The following is a 23,882-nucleotide window of genomic DNA, read 5'->3' as shown; positions in this document are numbered from 1 at the left end:
TGTCCTTATTTTTATTTATTATACAAAGAAAAAAGGGGAAAAAGGGGTTGTTGTGAAGGTACGTCTTTGACTCTTAAGTAAATAATATAACAGTATAATAACCCTATGATATTCAGCTGCCTAAAATACACTTCAGTGGAAACCACAGACAAGCATCCTGAAGTCTACCCACCTCATGGACAGTTCATATAAGAACTTGATTTGTTTACAATCTATTCCTTAAAATATTAGACCACATCCTATTGTAACTGGTCCTGTTAAAAAAGCTGTCTCCCACTTTCTTCAAAGCCACCCTGAAGTTTTGGGAAGTGGAGCTAAAGTCTTCCTGGGGCCTGTTCTTCACAAAGCTGAATAACTCCATGTCCCTCCACATTTCCTGAGAGGAGAGCATTGCTGGCCAGGGGTCTGTGTCAATCCATGAACGGGACGGGAATGCTGAGGAACGCACCTCGAGCTGTTTGTTTTCCAGCTGTTTGGTTTCCACTCTCATTACATGGTTATGACAATGGGAAGATGCCAGCAGCTCATGTCCCCGGCAGCACACAAAGAACTTAATGTTACCTTACCTTAAAAAAGTAAACTTTTTTGACCAATCCCACAAAGCAAAAGCATATTGACAATAGTTCTATCCAACCCCTAGAAGCACAGGTACCTTTTGTTCAAACAATGCTTGCTAATTTGGAATGAAATACCCATTGTAAGCCTTAAAGTACAATGCACAGAGCTCCATTATTAAGCTCAGAAGTTCCTAATATCTCACTAGATATACTTTTCTGTAGCTTAGGGAGTTATTCTAGCCAAGCGTTACTACAAAGACCATTGTTCCATTTGTCCTTACTTTTTTACGTCTTATGTAATTTTGCTGCAGACTTATGGCTGCTGATTAGCTCTAATCGCAGGTCTTATGTCTTTGAGCCCTGCCTTTTGCAGCTTTCCCAAAACCTTCTGATTTTAAGGATTCCCACAATTCTCCCTCTCGGTTTGACTAAAAAAACCCTTCATAACCGTGTCATTTATTAACTGCCTTGCGTTTCATAGCTGTACTATAGTATATCGGCTTTTTACTTGCTTAAAGCATCCTTTTTGCTCACATTAAGCCTTGCTATTTTACAACACAGCAATTTTAATGTTGTGAAAGTCCAGTCAGTTCAAAGGGCATAAGTCATGTCTGATAGCAATTACAAGTCATTGTCAGAAGAAGTCTCACCTGTTCCAAGGTCTTAATTCAAAACCTTCTTCTATGTCAATACCTTCATCCACCATCTCTGTGAGATTTTGCGAACTCTCTGTGAATCCATTTCCTACCTATGTCTCTTATATGCTAAACACTTCTTTGATAGTTTTGTCCATCATTTGTGGCACACACTGAGGTATGCAAGGTATTACTACAGTATCACTGCCAAAACACCCAACACATATAGACCTATTATACTAAGTTCCCTTTGTCAAGGTGCAAGGCTCCATCCTAGGAACAAATCATCTAACCAGGAACCACCATCTTCTTTAATTGGAGCTGTCAAGTCTTTCAGCTTTTGTATACTTTTGTGGATGGATTCAGAATGATCAGACAGGTTCATGCAACACAATCCACAAATTCCTCACAACCATGTCCATGTGCCAGGAAAAAGAAAAAATCAACAGCTGTTCTATTTCAAAGGGTAGCATGCCCAACAATCTTAACATCTGTTTAACAGTGATATTAAACAGATGTTAACATCTGTTTAATATCACTGTGTTATTGCAGTGATATTGGCATTAGTTTGTTAAATTGTTAAACAATTAAAAACAACCAACATCAGTGTATCATTCAATTTTGCTCCATTCTTTTAGTGAGCTAATTTTTGCAAAAGAACCTCCCATATTTTCCTCAATTTAAAAACTTTGCTTTTGACCTTTAATAAAAACTTCACTTTTGAAAACCCAATAGAGGGGATCTATAACGTCACAAAACAAAAACCACACTTTTGCCAAAAAAGCTCTACAAAACCAACAATTGACACATTTATAAACAGCATAAAATCAGAGTTTGCAGGTCCCAGCAATGAACAAGGAATGTCAGGTGTGACACGTGATCCCTCTATTCAGCTCACGTCTGTGTACTTGCTTCTACAGTCTTGGACTCATCAACACCTTCTGGGGTGTGATATGGTTTGATGTTTTTCACTGGGACCCACTTAATTCCTGCACCTGTAGAGACAGAAGCATACCCTTTGCCCCAAGTGGTTAATCAGAAAGGACCTTCAATTTGTCCTGTCCCAGGGTTTCTAATTAAAACGGGGATTTTCTTTTTGTTGCACCTGAGTGTTATTTGAAAAATGCCTAAAAATTGGTGGATCAGGTTCTGCAACAGAGCAGTTCAAGAAATGAAAAATATATAAAGCTTTGTTCAATCTCATCTGTGGTCTCTACTCCCCCCCTCATTCTTGATCAAGAATGTGTTCTAATGTCTGATGTGTCCTCTCAACAATTGCTTGACTTGTGGGAGAATGGTGACAAACAGTCCAATCCTTTAAAAATGTGGCCAATTTTTGAGATATGTATGTGGGACCATTGCAGATTTTTACTTTTTGGGGCATACCCAATGAAGCAAAAGCTTGCAAAAAATGTTGACAAGCACAATTACCTGTTTCACCTGTGTGAAGAGAAGCAAAACCTGCACCAGAGAATGTGTCTACTGAAAAATGAGTATTTTTAAATTTACCAAAGGAAAGGTATTTAGTGATATCCATTTGCCATAACTGCAGGCTCTGCAAACACTGCGGGTTGACCGCTCCTGTAGAAACAGGAGGCTGCACAAGCTGGCAGTCAGGGCAAGTACTGATGATAGCTTTAGCCTGACTTTTAGAAATTTGAAAGATTCGCACAAGTGCTTGCACATTTGAGTGAAAAAAGACATGACTCAGTTTTGCTTGTTCAAAAATGTTTTGCAGAGTGTTTGAAATAACCATTCCCAGTTTGTCTGCTCTCGCATTTTCTTCCACTAAAAATCCAGGAAGTGAAGAATGAGCCCTGATGTGAGAAACAAAATATGGATTAGTTCTATATTGCAATGATGTATAAAGACAGGGAAGCCAACAATATAAAGTGTCATTACTAACATCCTTTAGAACTGATCCTTCTAATCTTTTAACCACATTAGCAACAGAATCTCTGATTAAATTAAAAGGTTGTGGGAAGAGCTGAAAAGCCTGAACCACAGCAGCAAGCTCAACAATCTGAGGTGATCCTTCTATTATTAGAAAATCTGATTCCCAGGTTTTAGATGTTTGGTTCAACCAAATTACAACTGATTTATGACTTTTCCCAGATCCATCAGGGAAGAGAGTTATTGCATTTAAAGGTTCCTCACTTAACATAGGTTCCTTTCTAAAACTCAATTTTGCTTGCAATAATTTGTGAGCCACGTAAGGAACAGAACAAATACCTGTAAAATTTAATAATGCATATTGTAAATCATCAGAATTTTGCATTGCCCGATCAAGAGAATCTTTTTTCAGTGGTAAATAGATAACTGCAAATTCTTGACTTGCTAAACTGAACAATCTTGTTCTGGCCTTAATGACAATTTGTGCTATTATCCCTAACACTGTAAAACTAGTCTTTGGAACCTGTAGGGAAGAAAAACCCATTCTATTCTCAACAAAGGATATCTCTCAGAAAGGTCCCATTGAAAAATGAGACCATAAAGTCACATTTTTAATGTGACGTTTTTAAAGAAAGAAGTCCAGGCTGAAGAGGTCCCATGTCTTCAGTCACTCCATTCATCTTCCTCAGGTCATGAAGCAACCTCCAGGAGCCCGATGTCTTCTTGTGGATGAGGAATATTGGTGAATTCCAGGGACTATTCATGGGTGTGATGTGATCTTGGACCTGTAATTGCTCCTTTACCAATCTCTTAAGGATATTTAATTTTTTCTCTGTTAAAGGCCATTGATCAATCCTTATAGGATTATTGTGTGGCAGGGGGCCCTCGAATGGGGGGAATAATGTGCATTGACTCCATGACTGCAGAAGGCTGAGCAATTGCTTTATTGAGCTATACTATATTATAGTATAGTACAGGCTGAATAATTGCTTTATTAAGCTATGCTATATTATATTACACTACTACACTATACTACTAGGAAAAACCCATCTCCATTCCCAGCCAGTCCAACACACTGGATCCAACTGGTCAAGGAATCCAACACCAGCACTAGAGTCCAATTAGGAAACTACCTTTTGGTAAACAACCTCCAGAACACATTCCACATGTGCACAACAACAGGTGCAAAGATTAAGAGAAGAATTGTTTTCTCTGAGCTTTCTCACAGCTTCTCAGGAAAATCCTGGCAGAGAATGAAGTCTCTTTCTGTCCACAGAATATGCGAATACCACAAGAGGATGATCGGATTTCCAGTTCAGGTTTAAAGTGGTAGGTTTTGATGTGGTTTGCTCCCTTCCCTGATGGTGAGAAGCTTCTGAACAACAAAAGGACACACTGTGGCTGTCCCCTCTTCAGGAGCTCTGCTTTAGACTGTGTTTTCTTTTTTTCTCTCATCACTCCTGTATCTGATACAGAAGAACAGGTAGTGTTGGCACAGTAACCAGCTGCCCCAGGAGCCCTGCCAAGAAAGGCACAGGAGCAGAGCTCCAAGTTCTTGGCAGTAGGGTTATAAATAAAGTTAGCTTTTGTAGGTGGGGCCATGAATTGTTAATTAATGCAATAAATTGTTACACTTAATTTACGTAATAAGTTATAGAGTAATAAGTTATGGAGTTAAATGTGCTGAAATAGGAATGCATGCCCAGTAGAGTGGGGGTGGTGAGATCTGGGTGAGGGAATTTTCTAGAAAACTGCCTCATGAGATGATGAATTAATATGAAACAAGATTGCAAGAGCAGCCAGCCAATGAAGCCTCGGAACTCTGGAATGATTGGCCAGAGATGCACCATCTTATGGAGCAAGCAACAACCAAGACAAGGAGCATGCAACAGGTGGATTGAGAGCGCATCACTCCTGTGGCTTTAAGAGACTTTAAAAGCCCCGGGTGCTGAGCACCTGGGTCTTTCTGCCCAGCCCGTGTCCAAGGAAACCCTGTGCAGCACGCAGCATTGTTAGCTTGGAACTCGGACTTGCCGCCCAGGTCCCAGGCTCACCCTGGGCTCTCCTCTGAGCTTGTCATGACTTTCAATAAACAGGCCCTAGCCTTTGGAAAGATCTTGGCTTCATTTTGCCAATTTCACTCAGGAGTGAGACTATTAAGACAGGGTGGCCAAACAAACTTTCTGCTTGTGTTGGGTTTTCACCAGCTATCGGTCACGCGAGTTTTTCAACTAGAAAATATTTTCTGCTTAATCATGACTCCTGTCACAAAGTGTTAACTATACAAATCTAGCACACAAATTCCACACTGAGAGGAGCTAGAAATAAATTTATACTTCTTGTACTAGAGCAATTACTTTCATCTATACTACAACACTTCTCTTTCAGCCAAACGAGGTTGCCACATAAAGGAAGGAGGTCAAGGGCTTCTCTTTTCTTGGCCACTTTTTTCCTATTCTTTTTGCATTGTTTTGCCCTGTGGCCTCATCACAAACCAATATGGAATGAGATTGGTTTGCTGGACAGCAAGCTGGCACCTGATGAAAATAAACTGAATGAATGTGGAAAGCGGAAAATGGAGTGAAATTTCTTACATGGAGAAATAATTAAACTGTGTTAACTGTGCTATTGGACCTCTTAAAAAAAAACAGACCAAAAAGTCACTATGGCCTTCAGAATCCATTACGACACAGAGTAGAATACATAGAAACAAATAATGTTAAAAAAACCCGCTTTTCTTTGACTACATTAAACAAATGTTAGTGGTGGAACATCAGTTACTGCATTCACCTACTACATGAAGAGAGCTGTCACATGCATGTGATATAGAAAACACCCACCCACTCCTTCTGAAATACCCACAGGCCCACTTTTGAGCAACTAGTGACATGTGCTCTGTATGCATGACTACTCTGCAGTCAGGTTTCTTGTGTGCCATCAGGATGCCTATTAAAGATGGAGATCATAAAAGGATTAAGGAGTCTGTCACATGTATTGTTTTCTGCTGTAGTTCTAGCCTGAGGGATTAGTCGGTGTAAACAGCTCAAGATCTCCACATTTTCCAGATGAGTCCGTGAAAAGAAAACAGTCATGAGAGCATCCAATATGAAACTCAGAAACAAACATGATTGAAGGCTGTCCTGACTTGCAAAATGGTTGGTGCTGGTTTGCACTGCTGGAAACTCCTTGCTCTATGGAACCTCTTGTTCCTGACAATGAAGTCTGTCATTCCTGAGTAACAACAGGCTCACACTTCCATAGCAAAAAGGTACCATCACAGCACCTAGGTGTATTTCCAGTCAATCACAGACAATTTATATCTCAATAAGCCATTCTGAAAGCTTCCTTATACATTTTACATCTTATTAAAAAACTGTAGTATTTGTTTAAATAATTTAACTTTGGAGACAGGAAGTTTTAGGAGTGACTCTCACAGCTGATGTTCTTTAAGTTGCTTGCAGCTGGTTACTGCATAAAGCAAGCTGCTGAGATGGATGTCAGGTCCCAATATCCCTAAAGATTGGTAGATGATCTGGGTCCCAAGTGCAAAATCAGCATTCAAATGTCACGTATTATTCAAAGCATCAGATATTCAAGTATGAAAAGACAGAGTTAGCTGCTTCTCTAACAAAAAGAGTTTCCTCTCTGATGGGCTGGAGATGATTTAAACAATTTAGAAGTTATTTAGAAATCACTTGGGGTGATTTAAACAGAACTCTCCACAGCTCTCCCACAGCTTTCTGAAATATAGAAATAGTATTTAATCTATGCTGGCATTTGTAAAGAAAAAAATAATTTCTTATGTTCAATAAACAGAAATTCATTTCTTCATTATTCATAAAAGTCATCCTAATTTTACAGAACAATGAAAGTAAAATCAGAAAAATATGCTTCTATTTACAATGCAATATTTAGAAATCCTTTCTCTGCTAAGTGGTATTTGATGAGATTTTTTAACTCTTTCACCTGCACTTTCAGAATGCAGTCTGCTCAGAATAGTGAGCGAGTTTCTCCTAATTCAAGAAGCTGCTCACCTGCAGAGCATTGACAACTGCCTTTGTGAAATCCAGTATGAATTCACTTGTGAAAATCAATTAGAATTTGGTATTTGGTTAGAGATTCTTATGCACACAACATCCAGACACCTTGCCAGTCAGAGTGTCTCAATACGGATGTGCACAGATTTATTTTACTTGCAATTTGTTTCTTTACCTTATCACAGAATGAGATCCCTACCAACATAGGAACAAATTAAATCCCTTGCCCTTCAGCACTAGGGGTATTCAGCTCTCTGCTGTCATTTTTTAGCAGCCTGCTGATTTCCTGCTTGTAGATAATTGTATTACAATATGCCAGAAACCCATCACAGAAGTAGTGTAAAGCATCTCAGTACTTCTGTTTCCCTTCTTTCTAAGGAATGCAAATTGATTCCTCCACCCCTCCTTGCACTCCTTTGACATCCACTACAGCTGCTCCTTGTCACATCTTATGGGCACACAAGGAGCATGACACAGCTGACACAGCTTCCAGCAGTGCAAACACAAAGTGCATAAAGTTTTTGTTGTCTGGTAAGTAACTTACCATGGCAGTCATGATGTAGATTACAAACAAACAAACAAACAAAACAAACAAACAAACAACAACAACAACAAAAAAAAAGCTGAGAAGATATTATAGATTTCCATAGATCAGAAAAACAAATAATCAAAACAAAGAAATGTAAAAAATAGATAGACTGGAACTCTTAAGCTATCAAGAGACCAGAAAATTTTAAAAAACAAACAACAAACAAATCAATGCTAGTCAAGACTTTTTTATTCTCTGTTCCTCCCTTTTTGAGCCCTTCAAGCCCTGAGCTAATAAAGCCCCTCCTTTATAAAGCAATTTGTCCAGCTGATGTTCAGCACAAGATCTGCCGAACTTCATCTGTAGGCTCAGAAGATCCAGTGTCCTTTGGCCACTCCCAGTTCCCACTGAAGACGGGACCACCTGCAGAGCAGAGGGGACCAGCTGCAGCTCCAAGCCCAGCTCTTGCTGGTCACAGCTGAGCCTGTGGCAAGCTCCAGGAGCTCCTGCCATCTCCCTCCCTGTTGGCAGCTCCCTCCCTCCAGCCCCCACGCTCTGCCCATCCACGTTTTTCCCTCCCAGTTCACCCCTTTGCTTTGCCTTCCCTTAATAAACACTTTGGCTTTTTCACTTCACCCGTGGTTCCCTCTGTGGAGCTGAAGCAGCACAAATCCTGAGCCCGGGGACACGCAGGGCCCTGCTGCCGTTCTCTTCCACGCTGTCGTCTGTGCACGGGCAGAGAGGAACAAGGGCAGCTCAGGCTGCAGAGGTCCCTGTCCTGCTGCTCCAGTTGCACAGCACCATGGAGTTGAAGGTCGTGCTGAGCACACTGAAGGGAACAAGGACCCTGGGTTTTTGAAGAGCCAGCTTGAGTATGCTCTTCTATGGCAAGCATCCACCAAGGGCAGAGGAGCTTGCCATGCTGGAAGTTCTCCCCAAGAGCTTGCTGAAAGCACAGGAAGGCTCCATGCATTCACAGGGACAGGAAGAGGGCAGAACCAGAGACCATGGTGGCCTAACAGTGAGCTCTGGGTGTGCCTCAAAGCAAATGAAGCAGCAGCAGCAGCAGCAGCAGTGCAGTGGCTGTGACTCAGAGGCGCGAGCGTCCCAGTGGCCGCAGCGCTGTCAGGCAGTGCCTGCAGGCTGGGTGCGCTTCTGGCAGCTCTGCTCTCCCCACAAGTGAGGAATCGCAGCCCCTGCCTCAGGCCCACTCAGAAAGCCAACCAAGTGAGACCAGAGGCAGGGGACCCTTCCCAGCTGTCTTGGACATGGCTGCAAAACAGCCGCTGCCTCTTCCTGTGCCCGTGTTTGGTGAGTGCTGAGCCCAGAGCCGGCCAGCTTGTGCTCTGCTGTGCCAGGAGCGTTCTGGGTGGGCAGGAGAAGTGCTGCATGCACAGCGGAGCGTCCTGCAAGGGGCTGACCAGAGCCTCCTGTGGGAACAGGGCTCCGCTCCCTGGCTGGGAACAGCCTGGTTTTGCTGCCCTGAGCGCAGGCAGGAGTTCAGGCACGTGCAGAGGCAGCGGGCAGCTCGTGTTTGTAGGGGCCCAGGGCTGCGTGCCCAAAGCGACACGTGGGCATGGGGAAGGAAGTGACACAGAGCCGGGGGAAGGAAGATGAGCTCGAGCTGGAGCGCCTGTGCTGCAAGGAGCATAAGGAATTCAGCCTTGCCAGGGTTTCTGAAGTGTGTGTTGGTGTTTCCCGGGAAATGCAGACATTTGGGGAAGTGCCTTTGGAGGAGAGGAGCTTGATTCTCAAGGAAACTGCTTCCCCAGGAGCCCCCAGTGACGTAGGTGCAGCTGTCTCCCTTTGGCTCCCTGTGCTTTCAGTCCTTGAGGCCCCTTGCACTTGGCAGAGGGGCGTGCAAAGCGACAAATCCATGTAGTGATAGACATTATGTTTTCTTGATGCAGAGTGTGATTTTATAGACTCTCTCTTCTGGTGGAGATGCTCTTTTAATTCTAGTGTGTTGATTATGCCTGTTAATACATATTTTAACTTGCTCTGGCATTCTTCACAAAGAGTAGCTGTCCTTTAGTCTTTGATTTACCTCAGCAAATGTTCAGACATAACTTCAGATATCTGAATTTAGCCCATTTGTCCTCTCACTTCCATTTCAGAGAATGTCATAAATACAGATCTACACACTAAAGTATCCAAGATTTCTGTGCAATAGAAAGATGAGTAAACAGTAGTAGAGCCCAAGCTACATTACCTTTAGCGATTACCAAAGGCACTAGGTATTTAGAAAAGTTTTCCTTCTTTCAGCAATATTATCAATAGATTGTTATAGATACACATTATAATATTCTAATATTGGCTTTTTGCAAATATTAAAATAGATTTTATATGTGTGATGTTAAAGTAACTTTCTTATAAAGATATAGTTTTTATTTCAGTTCTTAATTAGGCTTAGACATAGTAGTGAAATAGCTGATAGAAGTATGCTTGTGTTCAAATGCCTACTTAAATGGGATAACATCCAATGAAAATAGAAAGAAGACACCTGCTACAGATGTGCCCACTGTCAGCACTCACTGTCTGAAGATGGTGCGGACCAAGGTCCAAAAATTGGAGGTGGTAAGAATGGACTAAAACCACAACCAAGGAATATGCATGCTCTAAGACACAGGAGGAGCCATGCAAAACAATTCTTGGAACATGTAAACTAAAGTTTGCTATGCATAAGGGTCTATGCATATGCAGCAATCTTCATGCAACACACAGCGTGGGCTTGGCTGAGTGCCCAGATGCATCCAGCCATAATAACCTTTGCGCTATGGTCCTTGTTTCCTGTTGTCCTTTATTAAACTTTATCAGTTTTCATATGTGTTTTTCACATGCATGGACATATTTCTGGCCTGTGTGTTCTTGCTTTGGGGCAGCAATATTGTGTTTGGTGAATTAACGAGATTATTTCACTTAGCGGCTTGCAAGTTGTGGGAAAAGCCCTTTTGTTGATCTCAGACCTAAGACAAACAAAAGAACTGCAAAAAAAATCAGAGATGCCAGCCCGAGGCTACCTGAGGATCCCCCTGTGGTGGCAGGTTTCCAGAAGACACAAGACATGCCCCAGCTGCCAAAGCTGCAGAAGCTGCCAGGCGCTGGGAAAGGCTCCCAGCTGCCCTCCAGCCCTGCCAGTGCCGGGGCAGGGACTACCCCACTGCACAAGGACACCAAAGGGGCCTGTCCAAAGCAGGGAGCTAAGTCACCTCAGCTGTTACTCAGGTGATTCTAATGATCATCACTGTTCGCTGCTTAGACCTGCCTGGCTCCCAGGCTGGGAATGACCCTTTTCAATGGCTGTGGGTGGGTGTCACCCGGATCTGATGAAAGGAGAGCAGGGCAGCTGCGGCTGGCTCTCCGGGACGGACGCTCTGCGGAGTCTGCGGGAGTTGGCTCTTCCAAGCTGCTAAGGGAAAACTTTGATAAGCATCAGCTTTTGTAGCTGTGGTGGGGTTTGCTTTGCTCCTGGAGAAGGTGGAGAAGCTGTGGAAGAGCACGGGGCTCCCCTTACCTGAGAGGAAACGCGCTCTGATCCTGGCTCAGGCACGGGCTGTACAACCTGCGGCCAGTCCCGTGCTGGTGTGGCTGGAACAGCTGCGCTGCGCTGTGAGCTCAGGAGAATGGAGCTCATGGTAGCTGCTGCCACCCGTGGCTGAGTTTGGAAGCAGAAGGTAGGAACATCAGTCTTCTGTTGTGTTTGACTTTATTGTTATTTAAGATTATAGTAAATACTGAGCATGAGCTGGGGTGCAGATTGTAATTGCTCATCTTTCCAAAGATCTATATAGATTAACCTGTGCCCTGTTTATTTTTCCTAACTCACCAATTTAATGCAGTGGTTTTATAGTGCATTTTTATTGTTGTAATGTCTGAATGTGGTGGGAGAATATATATTATGTTAGGGTATTTTTGCTTTTGTTTTTTCCTAATAAAACCACTCTTTTCAGCTTGGTGAAGATGAAATCTGCTTCTGTCCTTGTATAGAGCTATGGGTTTGTTTACGTGGCTTCTCCTTCCCTTTTCTGCCTGGGCTTTCTCCCCTGCAGTTTTCAGTAGAAAAGTGAAGCCATAGATGGAATAAATAGACTCCACAATCTGATGTAGTTATGAACTGGGTCTGTATTGTCAGCACCCGGCACAAGCGAGATAGCTCTCCTGAAAACTTGTGCCCTGAGCCCTGGTCTGAGCTCAATCTTTTATTCACAAAGGTGCTCCATATAGATGACATTGCTCAACCTTTTCATGCATATCCAACCCCTGGCCCCGCCTGTTCTTGCCTGGCATGATAATTACATCCATGATTTCTTAAGTAAAAGGAAAAAAATCAACACTTAATTCTACAAGCTAAAATTTAAATGCTTAATTCATATTGCTAACTCAAGTGAACTCCAAAAATCTCTATTTCAAAAGCAACAAATATTTGAAAGGTTATACCCCAACATATAACTGTGATCCTCAATTAATACTCCCTTCTTCCACTTGCTTAAAATCTCTTTGTCCTGGGCACTCACTATGGCCTTTTCCTGGAACCTCTCTGGCTGTCTTGAATGCTTCTGGAGTAAAAGATAATCCCTGATCTATTTTCAACTCTGCCCAGCCAGAGACTGCTGGAAGGGAGGTAGGACTGGTACTGGGGACCTGGCAGCTTCTCCAGGAATCAAAATTATTGAAATTATGGTAATGTGGACAAGGCATGCAAGTCCAGGTGGTGAGCTGAAGTATGCAAGTACTTGCAGTTTCTCCTCAGCACTTGACAGTTTAGGGGTATGGTCTCTTTTTATTTCTGTCTCTTAATCCTCAATCCTTGCCACACTCCTTCAACATCTTTTGCATTGTCATCTTCCCTGTTTTCTCCCTCCCTTCTTCTTTCTGTGACTTTCTGTACACGACAGACAATCTGTCACACACTGTCAGCTTGCTCAGTCACCCGAGCAGTGATAATGATGGTGTAGAAATTGTAGGTGCACAGCAGGCAAAGGTGTCATGCTTCTGTGTGCCCTCTGCAGGCAAACCTGCTTCCCAAAGCTTCAGTCACACTTGGAACAAAGGCTTGTCCCCACTGCTTTGTTGTGGTTTATGCATTGATGGAGCAACACTTCTGTCTCAGCCCGCTTAAGCCACTGCAAAGCTGGAATTGTTGCTTTAGCAGCAGATGTGCTGGCAGGGTTCTTACAGCTCCATAGTAAGAACTCTACAGTTCTTCTAGAAGAGGTTTGTGATCTTTGTGCAATAAAAACAACGCCTTCAACTGCTGCAGTGCAAGTCATGCACTCATGTAGATGTGTTTTCAGACACAGGTATTTCTATATATGCCTAGTGAGTGGCCTCCTGGGGAGCAGGGACAAACGAGGAAGGAAAGTGGGCTGACAAAACATAAAACTGGGCTTCAAAATGAAGCCATGACTTCCCTTGATACAGAAGGACATAAACTTTATCTTGATTGGCCTGAAGGTAATAAACAAGTCTCTCAATGTCCTGATCTTTCACTAGTCTGAAATGATTTAGAAAAATTTGATTGATTTTTTTTTTTTTTTTTTTTTTTTTTTTTTTTTTTTTTTTTTTTTTTGGTGGTGGAGGATGGGGTCTGCATTTCAAGTCTGTTCTCCCAGCAGTCAGGGACCTGCACAGCTGCTGTGGGTGGGGCAGGTGATTACTAACAGCATGGTGAGAAGTTGGCTTGTGCCTGGTTGAGGGCTTGAGGACTGTGGTGAGAGAAGGGCCAGGGAGTGGAGTGGAAAATACAATTTACACAAGCAGGTATAGGTGGATGTCTGGGGTGTAGGTGGGATTTAACTGGTTTAGGTACTGCATTTATGAAGAATTGAACATTTAACTCTGAGATAGGACTATTTAGTTGCTACTCTAAATGCTGCATTTACTAACACATAATGTAATTTCTGCTGCTGTGGCAGAACCTGCTGTCCCATGTGCTCGGAACAGGCGTGGAGGGTCCCCAAGGCATCCTCAGAATGGGCTTTGCCCTCACCTTGGCTTGTGCTGCTGCAGATTTTGGAGACAATTGTGCATAAGAACGGGCACTAGAACCAGACTTGGGGCTGGCATGCTCTGCATTTCCAGGATGGCTCATGGACAGGGTAAGGTGCTATTGGTGCACTCTGGATCAAGCTGTGATTCTATGGACACTTCAGCAAGAGAGGTTTTTTCAGGGTGATTAAACCTTTATCCTTGCTGTGCTTCCTGTGACATTTGCATCTCTATTTTGTAAAACTTCAGAAATCTGAGTCATCTTTGGCCCTGTGAAATGTTATAAACATCAGCAAAAGCCATCATAGTTTGCATGTGAAAATACATACTTTTTGACATTTGGGAGTTGGAAATTCTCATAATTTAAAACCAATTTCTATTGCTGATGATACAGAAAGGGGGCAGGTTGGTGCCTTGGGGCCTATGTTTGCTACTGTTGCCTGAAAAATAACTATTGCAGTAGCACCCTATGGCCCTGGGTGGCCAGAACGGAGGTCCAGGAGGCTTGACAGGTGTTTACTACTGAGTCTTTGATCTTTTAAGCCAAATAAAAGTTATAAATTCTTAGAACTATGTATTTATAAAAGAAAAGTATAAAGGAGAGATGTTGTACACTGTGTGTGTCCCACCTTAAACATATGACATTATAAAAACACACTCTCCAAACATCCATTCTTTTGTATGACCAGGTAAATGCCATGTAAAACTGATTTCTTTGTTCAGAAGTATCTCACCTACTGCCAACAATTAGAATTGCTTACAGGGTCTCAGTTGCAAATGCAAAACATTCAAAACTCAAACTAACTGGTTACATTAGAAAGCACACTTTGCTTTTCTCAAGGGGCTGATTGTGAGCTATTTGATGAGCTATTCATGAACATATCCTGGGGCTGTTTGCATCAAACACTGGGATTTTGTTAGCAGTAAAAGAGGGAAAGTGCACTATGTGTGGGAAAGTAATTCCTTCCCAAAATATGTGCTTGGAGGCTACTTGGGTCAAAAGAATTTATTTTTAATTCTGTGGGCTGAAGAACTGCCCACCATCTGCTTTTTCAGAAAAAGAGGGTTGGGTCTTTGGCCCCTTGCAGAGCCTTAAATGAGCAAAGCTGAAGGGATTTGCCCCAAAAAGCAAGGAGTGTGTGAGGCTCATGGCCATAGCTGTCTGCAGAAGTGAGCATGGGCCAAGGGAAGGTCCTGCTGCCCAGAGCCAGCCCGAGGTGTCCCTGAGGATGTGTCACGTCCTCTGCCTCCTCTGGCAGTGCTGCCACAGAGCACAGCAGGAGGGATTGCAGGGATTTGTCAGCACGGGGAGGACGAGCATGAGCTCCTGCTGATATTTCCATCCAGGGCTGGCACTTTCAGGCCAGCAGTGACAGATTCTGCAGCTCTGGCTGCACAGTTGCTGTTGGCAGTGCTGTGACAGCCTCTGCCACCAAGCCAGAGTGTCTGCAGGGGCAGGATGGTGTAGAGATGCCTCTCAGAGAACGGAGAGAACACCTTCAAACAGCATCTGGCAGAGTTAATGAAGGGGTGGTAAATCCCTTTAAAGGGGACAGGTTATAGAAACCTCTCTCTGTGAATATAAGAGACTGTAGGAGTGAAGAGGGAATGGGAAAAGGGAAGGGAAAGGTAGAAAGAAGAGGCAAGGGAAAGAGAGAGGGAGAGGATAGAGTCCTTGGACATTCTGATTTTATCTAAAGGACGTTTTCTGACTACATAGATGTTTGCTACAATAGTGCTTTTCAACATGCTATGGCTTTCTAACTCATGATATTAACTGATCACAGTGTGTTTTAAAAGACATAAGAAAAAACTCAGTAAAAAGTTTTCCTTCAAGACCAAATATCTGCCAGAGTCTGAGTGCCATGGTTAATGGCTTTTGAACATTCACAGGAATGGTCGAAGCATTAAAGTAATTAAATAGGTCTCTCAGAATCCAGCATAAGTTGTACTGATGAGGAGATTAAATAGAGATTCCCATTGCACTCTGTGTTTTGTAGAGGCTTAGTGACAGTATTTCAGGCACACATAACAACATAAAGAATGACAGCTCATGCCTATTTGTCGTGGTAAGTATTTGCTGCTGCAGCCACCTTTCTTCAAAGTAAAGATGTGTTCAAAGGCTTTTTTCCCCGATTTCTGTTGAAAACTGTTTCATATCAAATAAAGGATAAGTCCCATATGTAGTCTTTTCTTCTGTCAGAACCCAGGACATCCCTCTGGATGCCCTGGATGGCTCAAAATCCTGTCAGGGGCTTGGAGACCCTGGCAGGAAACCAAAGACACTTGGGAATTCAATCTCAACCCATGGGAGCAAATTACCAACTTTATATGAAGAATTACAAGTCACAAAAGTTTAAGTAGCATAACAGTAGTTGCCACAGGGTGAAAGGTGGAATTTTGAAGAATTTGACTATGGGGGTCTAGGGGCACAAGATGGAGGAATTTGGGCATTGTCCTGTTCTTCTCCCTTCTTCTTCCTAGCCTCCATCTTCTTGGTGATGGTGGCACTTTGGGATTGGTTTAGAGTAGAAAGTCACTGTCTAACACAGGTGATAGGTATTGGGACATAACTGTAAATATTGAATACGTAGTTTATAGTATAAAAGACAACACCAGCCCTGGGGGAGGGCAGTGTGCCTCAGACTGACGTACAGAACAGACCTCTGCAAGCCAGACAGAGAATGTTTTAGATAAGAAATAATAAACAGACTTGAGAACAAAACGGAAGACTTCTGACTCCTTTTTCGACAGCTGAGTTGGGGAAAAGAGACTTTTTAGAACACCTCAGGATCATCTTGAGATTGTAGAAAATAAATGTCCACATGCACCAGGAAAACACCAGTAGCTCAGATTCAGTTTCTCTTTAAAGGACCAGGCTCTGAGCCTCCAGTAATGTCCTTAGCTAAAGCAGAGCGGCTGTGAACCTGATCCTCTCACTTCTCACAGCTTTGGTATTTGCACCAAAGAAGAATCCAAGTCACTCTTTTACCGAGCCCAGCAAATGGCTCTGCCTAGCAAGGCTTTGGCAGCAGGGGCTGTGGAGGATGGCGAGGGGGCGAGGCAGGGGGGAATGGCCAGGCTGCTTCTGGGAAGCGACCAAAGCTTGCCCTTGCCTGCTGGAGCCAGTGCAGGTGGGATCTGGAGCCTACAAAGTATCTGCATTGCAGTGGGCCTTGTTCCAGATGTTTTCCCAGCAGGTTGGGGGCATATGTGTGGATGATGTCTGCTGGGAAGGAAGCAAGATTTGTTTTACTATAACCTTAGGCAGGGAAGCAGTACAAGTGGCTGGGTTTTACCATATCTAAGTATTCAAACAAAGGCGAAAGCCGTTCATGTCGAAAAGCCGTTCGTTCTCTTGGTGTTCCTTCCTTAAAGGAATGCCAGAGTAGTAGAGACGAACATTCTCCCTTCTTCAAGGGAGCTGGAAGAGAGACCTAGAAATTCTGCATGACCTGTTGACTACAGCAATGCTGGTGCACTGCCCCAGTGTGTGTGTCCCCATCGGCTCTCCTGAGAAACATCCCGTTTCTCCAAGTTTCAGGGAAGGAGTGTTGAGGTGAGAGACAGCTCAGCAGGCCAAAGGAGGGAAAACATCAAGTGACATTATTGGGCACCAGACAATTGAGGAAGGGGGCAGGATGAATGCTGCCACTTGGACAGAAAGCTTTGCACTTGGTTCTGCACGGAACGATTTGCAAGCTCCTCTCAGAGCCAGAGGAGACCCAGTCATCCTGGTTCTGCAGTGCAGGAAATGTGGAATGGGCGCTTGGACAGAGCCAGCCTCCTGTGCCTGTTCAGCTGCAGGCACCTTACAGAGAAGCAAAGAGGAGAGCCAGAGCTGTCCCGGCTCTGCTTTTCCCCATCCAGAGGACTGAGGAGAAAAGCCCCAGTGGGGAGCTTTTCTCCTCAGTTTTCAGAGCAAACTTGCAGCAGAAGAAGTAGAAGGGGCAAAGGTGGCCTATCCCTGTTTCTGTCCCATGGTTCCCCTGGGGTTCTGCATGGAATGTTGGGCTGTGCCTGTAGCAACTGCCCTTGTCTGCTGATCCTGCGGCCGTTGGTGGAACACTGGTGGAGCAGCGCTGGAGCAGCAGCTGCAGCATCTGCTCCTGGCTGTCCCTCAGCAGCCACCTTCTGCACTCGGCGCCACAGCTGGCATCTGCAGCGACATCCTCATCTCCTCGTCTACTGCCAAGCATCCCCACAGCACTTTGGCACTGTGCAAGGTAAGAAAATCCCCGTGGGCCCCCAAAGCACTCACAGAACGGCAGGAGGCTCCAGCTGGCTCTGCCACCAACCACCACAGACACGGTGTGTGGTCACTTTCCCCAGACGAGGTTGCACATGAAAGCAGGCTGCAACTTCTCCAGGAATAATGCTGCCTCCAGGGGAAATACACACCTTTCCATAGGGACGTAGGGAGCTGTCACGGTGCACTTGCAGATTCTCGTCCACTGGTGACCTGTGTAAAACTTCGTGGCACCCATTTAAGTCCTAAAACTACGTTGTGGTGACCCCAAAACCAACTGGTCATTCTGCAGGAGGTCAGGGGTTCAGTGTCCGCTAATCCTGCTACGCCCTCACTCTGGTCACACCTCCTGCAAAGCTTGAAAAACCAGAAGGATGGGACTTCACCTCTGGGATGCCTGCCCATCAGAGCATGGAAGCAGTTTGCTGGGCTTGTCTGCAGTACTGGCTTTCATCCTCAGAAATGATCTGGTTTCAGCAATTCCTATATACTCACGTACTTACATCACTTACAGACACATACTATTTTCATAGCTTTTTTGATTTTTTCCCACTGCCTTGCATCTCTTTTCCAGAGAGATATTGCTCTAGATTTGTCTGTGTTGTTCAATGTGTGTAGGGCTGGCTCTGCCTCACGGTCAGAGGCAGCTGTGAGATGCCCTCTTGAGTGGTGCTTCTCAGGAACACAATCACAGTGTCACAGCATTTTCTGGGCTGGAAGGGACTCCCAAAGATCATGGAGCCCAGCACCTGGGCCTGCTCAGGACAACCTCAAGAATCCCAGCCTGTGCCCAAGAGCAGTGTCCAAAGACTTTTGGAGCTCTCTCAGCCTTGGTGCTGGGAGCCCTTCCCTGGGGAGGCAGTTCCAGTGCCCAAGCCCCCTCTGGCTGAAGAACCTTTGCCTTCCATCCAACCCAAGCCTGCAGTAGCGCATCTTCCATGCATCCTCTTGGCTCTTCTCACTGGCCCCAAGACTCAAGGCACTCTAGTGCCTGCCCTTCAGCTTTCCTTCTTGAGCAAGCTGCAGACTGCTAGAGGGACCTGCCTCAGAAATTCCAAGTGAAAAATGCAGCAATGACACCTAATGGAGAGGAGCTGGGACAGAGGAGCTTGGGGTTTTCAGTGATGATGAGGATGAGAAGCAGGCTACCGACACATCTTGGCAGAATGAGTTTTATCTGGAGCGTTGTTTTGATCTCTTTCAGGTGGAAAGGAGAGGCACAATGAAAAGGAAAGCAAGAGCCCACACTGAGCCGTGAGTTTTGGCCTAGGGTTAAAGGACAGCAAACTTGAGGAACGGCGAGCAGGACAACTGCTCCTTCAGAGCCAGGGTGGGATTGGTCCAAGGCTGTGGCTGCACGCCAGGTGTCTCTTGACCACTTGCCTTTCTTACGTCCTACTCCTTCTTCCTCTAGACACATCAATGTTGGCAGTGACTTTCAGGCTGAGCTCCCTGAGCTGCAGACCGGGCCGCCAAGTGAGGATGAAGAGCCTGCAACCCTGGTCTGGAAGCCCTTGGAGGAAGACGACTCTGACCTGGAAAAACCAGACAGAGGTAGCTGTCTAGCTTTCCTTCAACTCCTGAGATAGTCGGGCATGTAAAATGGTGATTTTTGGGTAAAAAGGCAGCTTTTGGCAGGCTCTGCTTCTCTCCTTGTCATGCCCATCTTCCCTTGTGGAAGTGGTAGGCGTAAGGACAATACTCTGCTTCTGCAGCAGAGCAGGAAAAAGAGCAACTGTGCTGCTCTCCAAATGGGTCAGAGGCATGTGCCACTGGAAGAGGGGAGATTGGCCCCCACTCCTTATGCCAAAAGCTGCATGGAAGGGAGAGGCAGCACTAGGTGGGCCCTTGCTTCAGCTGCCCTTTGCTTTGCTCTCCTTTTCGTGCTCTCCAAGCTGCAGGCTTTAGCTCTTGTGCTTTCCCTCCTGCCTTGTACGGCAAGCCTTCCCCTTTGTCGGCTCAAGGCTGACTTTGGGTGGGTTTTTGTTGTGCTTGCAGTCAGAGAACTGTTGGACATGGCCAGCTCCCGTGGCCTTCCCGGGGCAGCAGCTCAGCTGGAGCTCGCCCTGCACTGCCTGCACCAGGCTCGTGGCAGCGTTCCGGTAGGAAGCGGCTGTTTGGGCGCGGGCAAGAGTGGGCAGGGAATTGATAAGGCCCGGGCAGCGGGACAGCCTTTCCTGGCTGCTCCTTGAAGAAGGGAGTTCACAAGCAGCAGAGCACTCGCTGCCTGCTGTGTCTCGTCCAGCTGCGGCAGGGCTGAGCCCAAATGGCTCCAGCAGGGACAAGATCTCTCCTGGAGGCAGTGCCGCAGGGTCCTGCAGCCTGCTGCCTTGAAAACCTCCTGGAGATCTGTGTTCTCGAAGACATTTTGAGGGGCAATTCCCAGAAGCCTCAGTCAGCTGAGGCAATTCAGGATGCAGGAGGAGCAAAATCATGGAGTTGGAGAGGAAAATGCTACCCTTGGGGAGCAGGGGCCAAGGGCTGGGCAGCAAAAATGAGGGACTGGGAGCAAAGCACAATCTTTGACCCATATGAGAGCCAGTGGCCTGAATCCTCAGCTGAAGAAGCAAAGCGGCTGAAGGGCAGCATTGGTGGGGTTTGGCTCTTTTTTTGTGTTGTGGGTCAGCTCAAGCCTTTTTCCTTTGCATCTTGCAGGAGGCTCTAGAGATGTTGCTCTCAGGGGGTCCTCCAACAGCTCAAGGCCATCCCTTGGCTGATTATCATTATGCAGGTAACCCAAGCCCAGCTTCTTCCTTCACTGACACATGCTGCCGTGCGCTTAATGGCCGTGTCAAGCATTTCTGCTTCAATTAGTTGTGCTTAAAACCAGCACACGATCTCGCCTTCTCTGGGGACAGGGAAAGCACCAGCATCTACTCCTTCAGCTTGACTCGTTTTCCATGCTTTTTTCCCTGGGGAATGCCTGCTCTCGTCTTCATCACCTTCTGAGGGAGCAGACATGCACACACGTGAATGACGGCTGGCGCCAGCTTGCTTTCGGCATCCAGTGGGATCTGCTTCAAGTGGCTAGAGGGATCAATTCAGCTGCTGCTTTTTCTTGCCAGGCTCTGATAGATGGACACCTGAGGAGAAGGAGGCCTTCCAAAAGGCTTTCCACACCTACGGCAAGGATTTCCATCTCATCCAGAAGCAGGTAAAGCCACAGGACATTTCTCACCTTGGCAGATCATCAGAAGGGACATGTTGATTATTGCTGGTACCAAATACTGCACCTATGTCCCTCTCTTCTCAAGTACCAAAACTGTTAAAGCAGCCACAGAACAGGACATGGAAGGCCTGTGTGAAAATGATGATCCGGCCTCTGCAGCCCTTCTCTCCAGGCTGTTTTGGAAGACAAAGCTCTCTTCTGTTAGACTTGTCTCCCATATATGCTGCTGCTTCCACAACACCTTGGGCTGGGGTAACTGCAGTGAACGGGGCAAAGAAGAACTCTGCTAGAGGGACTTGGTGTTGATCTGTGCATTACATGTGGTACCACGTAGCACAATACTCGGTTTATTACATTGCATAATGCCTCTCTGACTCCTGCATATTCATTTCATTTTACACCCTCCTCAATTTTCTCCGTGACTTTAATTCCTACTTTACTCTGTATTCTCATTGTTCTCCAATGCACCCTACAGGACGGCTGTTTCAGATTCCTTCTTTTGCTCTTCACAACAGATCCCGAGTAAGACTGTGGCACAGTGTGTGGAGTACTACTACTGCTGGAAAAAAGAGCAGAAACTTGCCAGCAGCACTCTTGCTCAGGTGAGTGGGAAGAAAATCCAGACATGCCAGCAGGGTCAAGAAACTGGCAGAAGGGGACAAACCCTGCTGTCAAGCCACACCACATGCCACTTTGCCTGGCTCCCTTGGTCCCACGCACTGGGAGAGGCGCAGCAGGTGCTACCCAGACTTTTGTTGTGCTGCTGCCCTGAAATACGGAATTGTGGAGCACAACTTTGACCCAACAAAGCAGCACCACCATCAAAATGGGCTTTGACTCTCTACAAATCGGTTTCTCAAGGGCTGGCACCCTCAGATTCCAATCACACCTTTCATTCCCCACTGCTTGCTAACATCAGCCATCTGGGCTGCCTTCATGGAGATGCTGCCAAATTTTAGAGATCTTTTGTAGCACCCCAGCGTATCCCCAAAAAGGAGCTGCCAGTGCCATGGCACCTTTAATACTTTCCTTACTGGCAGAGAGCAATTTGCTTCACAGAGAGAGACAGAGAGAGGGAGAGAGAGAGATTATTTTGGGTAGGAGAAAATGGGTAATCATGTGTCTTCACTAGTGTGACTGAATGTAAAAGCCATGCCCTAGACATGTGGGGAGGAAAACCAGAGATAAATAGATGTTAGGCAGAGAGGTAGAAATCAGACATGTAGAACTATGGATAGCCACGTATTTATCCCACCCCCTTAGAGCTGTGGTAAAGGGGAGTATTTTCTTCCAACCTCCATGGTTGGCAGCCTGCCGCAGCCCACTGCCATATCCAGCCCTTTTCTCAGCTCTTCGGGGTTTGGAAGAATTTGCTTAGGCCAATAGATTTTTGGGGTGGATGCTGTGAATTCCAGCTTTCTAAAAGGAAGGAAGGAAGCATAAGTAAGGATTCTTTGATTTCCAGACTGCGGGCAAACGGAAGAGGAGGAAAAGCCCTTCCAGGAAGGAGACTGGGGAGACCGGGAAGAGAAGCCGCAAGCGGGCTGGCAGCGCGGAGTGTCCCTGCTGCCAGCCGCCCCAGCCGGCGGGAGGCCCCTTTCCGTGCGGGCAGTGCCAACGGTGCGCAAGCTCCTCCTCCTTCTGCTCCCAGCTGCCCCTTTGGCCTAAAGCACGCTGACCCTTTCCAAAGGCACCACAGGGCAAGCTGAGGCCACTTGCAGGATCGCCCCTGGCAGCCCTGCTCAAGCTTACAGCCTACTTGGAACCCAAACAGCTTCGTTCAAACCCAGCATTCCCAGTGAAACCTTGCCATGCCCCAACAAGACACAGTTCATACAAACAGGAACACATGCATCAAAGCTTGCTTTGATGCTGCTGATCCAATTAAACCTAGGATGAAGCAAAAGGAGGAAGACATTTCAAAGAATTGAAACCAGCAAGATCAGACTCATGGTGCTGATCACTTTACCAATTTGTCACAGCCTGAAAAGATGGAAATTCATCCAAAAAGGGAGATCTCGGCACTTGGCTTAATGGTGTGTATGGAGTTAACAATGGATGGTTTGTTTCCTGTCTTCCAGGGAGTTTGAAACCATCAAGGAGAGGAACAAGCACAGGAGAAGACATCGCCCACGCAAGGATGCACAGCCTCTCCCCAAGAAGAAAAGGCCAAATTAGCCCTGCATTTGCCCCAGGCTAGCAAGAGTTATGCGTCTGCAGGACTAGATAGAAATAAGATTGTTTTTCAAGTTTTTAGGATTGTTTATTCTTCTATTAGTTTACATGATAGGAATCCCTCTGTTTATTAGCTAAGATATATATAAGATATATAACTATTATTAAAGATGTATTAGTAGTGTTAGATTTAGCAATAAATGTTTGGTGTTTGGTGTTTCTATGCTTCAACTTTTTACATTTTGTCTTTGTTGAGACACAATCTGTTTTTATCATTAAACCAAAGTTTGCTCCATTTGGCCTTTCTGTCTGTATGAAATCCCCGAGGCAGTGTTCATTACATTTCCTTGGTGTTGCACACACGGCATTTGCCCTGAGAGAGCAATGGGGGCACATGAGTCCCCCCCAGGCCCAGCCCCCGGCTCAGCTGGCAGCACTTCCAGAGGCGTGTCCCCATTACTGCCAATGAAATCATGGTGGAGCTTCCTCCTTTGATTCCTGAACATCTCAGCTGGGAGTGGCTGGGGAGGCTTTGCTGAATTCAATGCACTGGATCTAAAGGAGTGCTCTTGTCTCACTGTACTTGCTGGGATAAAAGTAGTGGGTTGAGGCCTGTGGTAATCGGCGGAAAAAATGCGGCACTCAATAGG

The 23,882-nt window shown here is 45.4% G+C and overlaps 1 protein-coding gene and 2 long non-coding RNA genes across 3 annotated transcripts; all 3 read left to right on the top strand.

Moving 5' to 3' along the window:
* The first annotated feature begins 13,239 nt into the window (after nt 1–13,239).
* Nucleotides 13,240–14,256, top strand: LOC135307035 (uncharacterized). The gene is made up of 2 exons (XR_010367779.1): nt 13,240–13,411; nt 13,567–14,256. It is a non-coding gene; the product is annotated as an uncharacterized LOC135307035 (long non-coding RNA).
* A 3,354-nt stretch (nt 14,257–17,610) lies between these two features.
* On the top strand, nt 17,611–20,000 carry LOC135307034 (uncharacterized). The gene is made up of 3 exons (XR_010367778.1): nt 17,611–17,865; nt 19,093–19,442; nt 19,887–20,000. It is a non-coding gene; the product is annotated as an uncharacterized LOC135307034 (long non-coding RNA).
* A 385-nt stretch (nt 20,001–20,385) lies between these two features.
* LOC135307033 (zinc finger protein 541-like) lies at nt 20,386–23,451 on the top strand. The gene is made up of 4 exons (XM_064431725.1): nt 20,386–20,619; nt 20,954–21,042; nt 21,573–21,659; nt 23,139–23,451. The coding sequence occupies exons 1-4, from the start codon at nt 20,556–20,558 to the stop codon at nt 23,145–23,147; spliced, it is 249 nt and encodes an 82-aa protein (XP_064287795.1). The 5' UTR covers nt 20,386–20,555; the 3' UTR covers nt 23,148–23,451.
* The last annotated feature ends 431 nt before the right edge of the window (nt 23,452–23,882 follow it).

Source organism: Passer domesticus, chromosome 9 (assembly GCF_036417665.1).
Source record: "Passer domesticus isolate bPasDom1 chromosome 9, bPasDom1.hap1, whole genome shotgun sequence".
Classification (NCBI taxonomy): domain Eukaryota; kingdom Metazoa; phylum Chordata; class Aves; order Passeriformes; family Passeridae; genus Passer; species Passer domesticus.
The sequence above is the reverse complement of the archived record's forward strand: the minus strand, read 5'-3'. Positions and strand labels throughout refer to the sequence as shown.

Coding starts and splice junctions, on each gene's coding strand:
- LOC135307033 (XM_064431725.1), top strand. CDS start 20,556: ATGTTGCTCTCAGGGGGTCCTCCAACAGCTCAAGGCCATCCCTTGGCT. Junction 20,620..20,953: donor GGCTGATTATCATTATGCAG/GTAACCCAAGCC, acceptor TTTTCTTGCCAG/GCTCTGATAGATGGACACCT. Junction 21,043..21,572: donor TCCATCTCATCCAGAAGCAG/GTAAAGCCACAG, acceptor TCTTCACAACAG/ATCCCGAGTAAGACTGTGGC.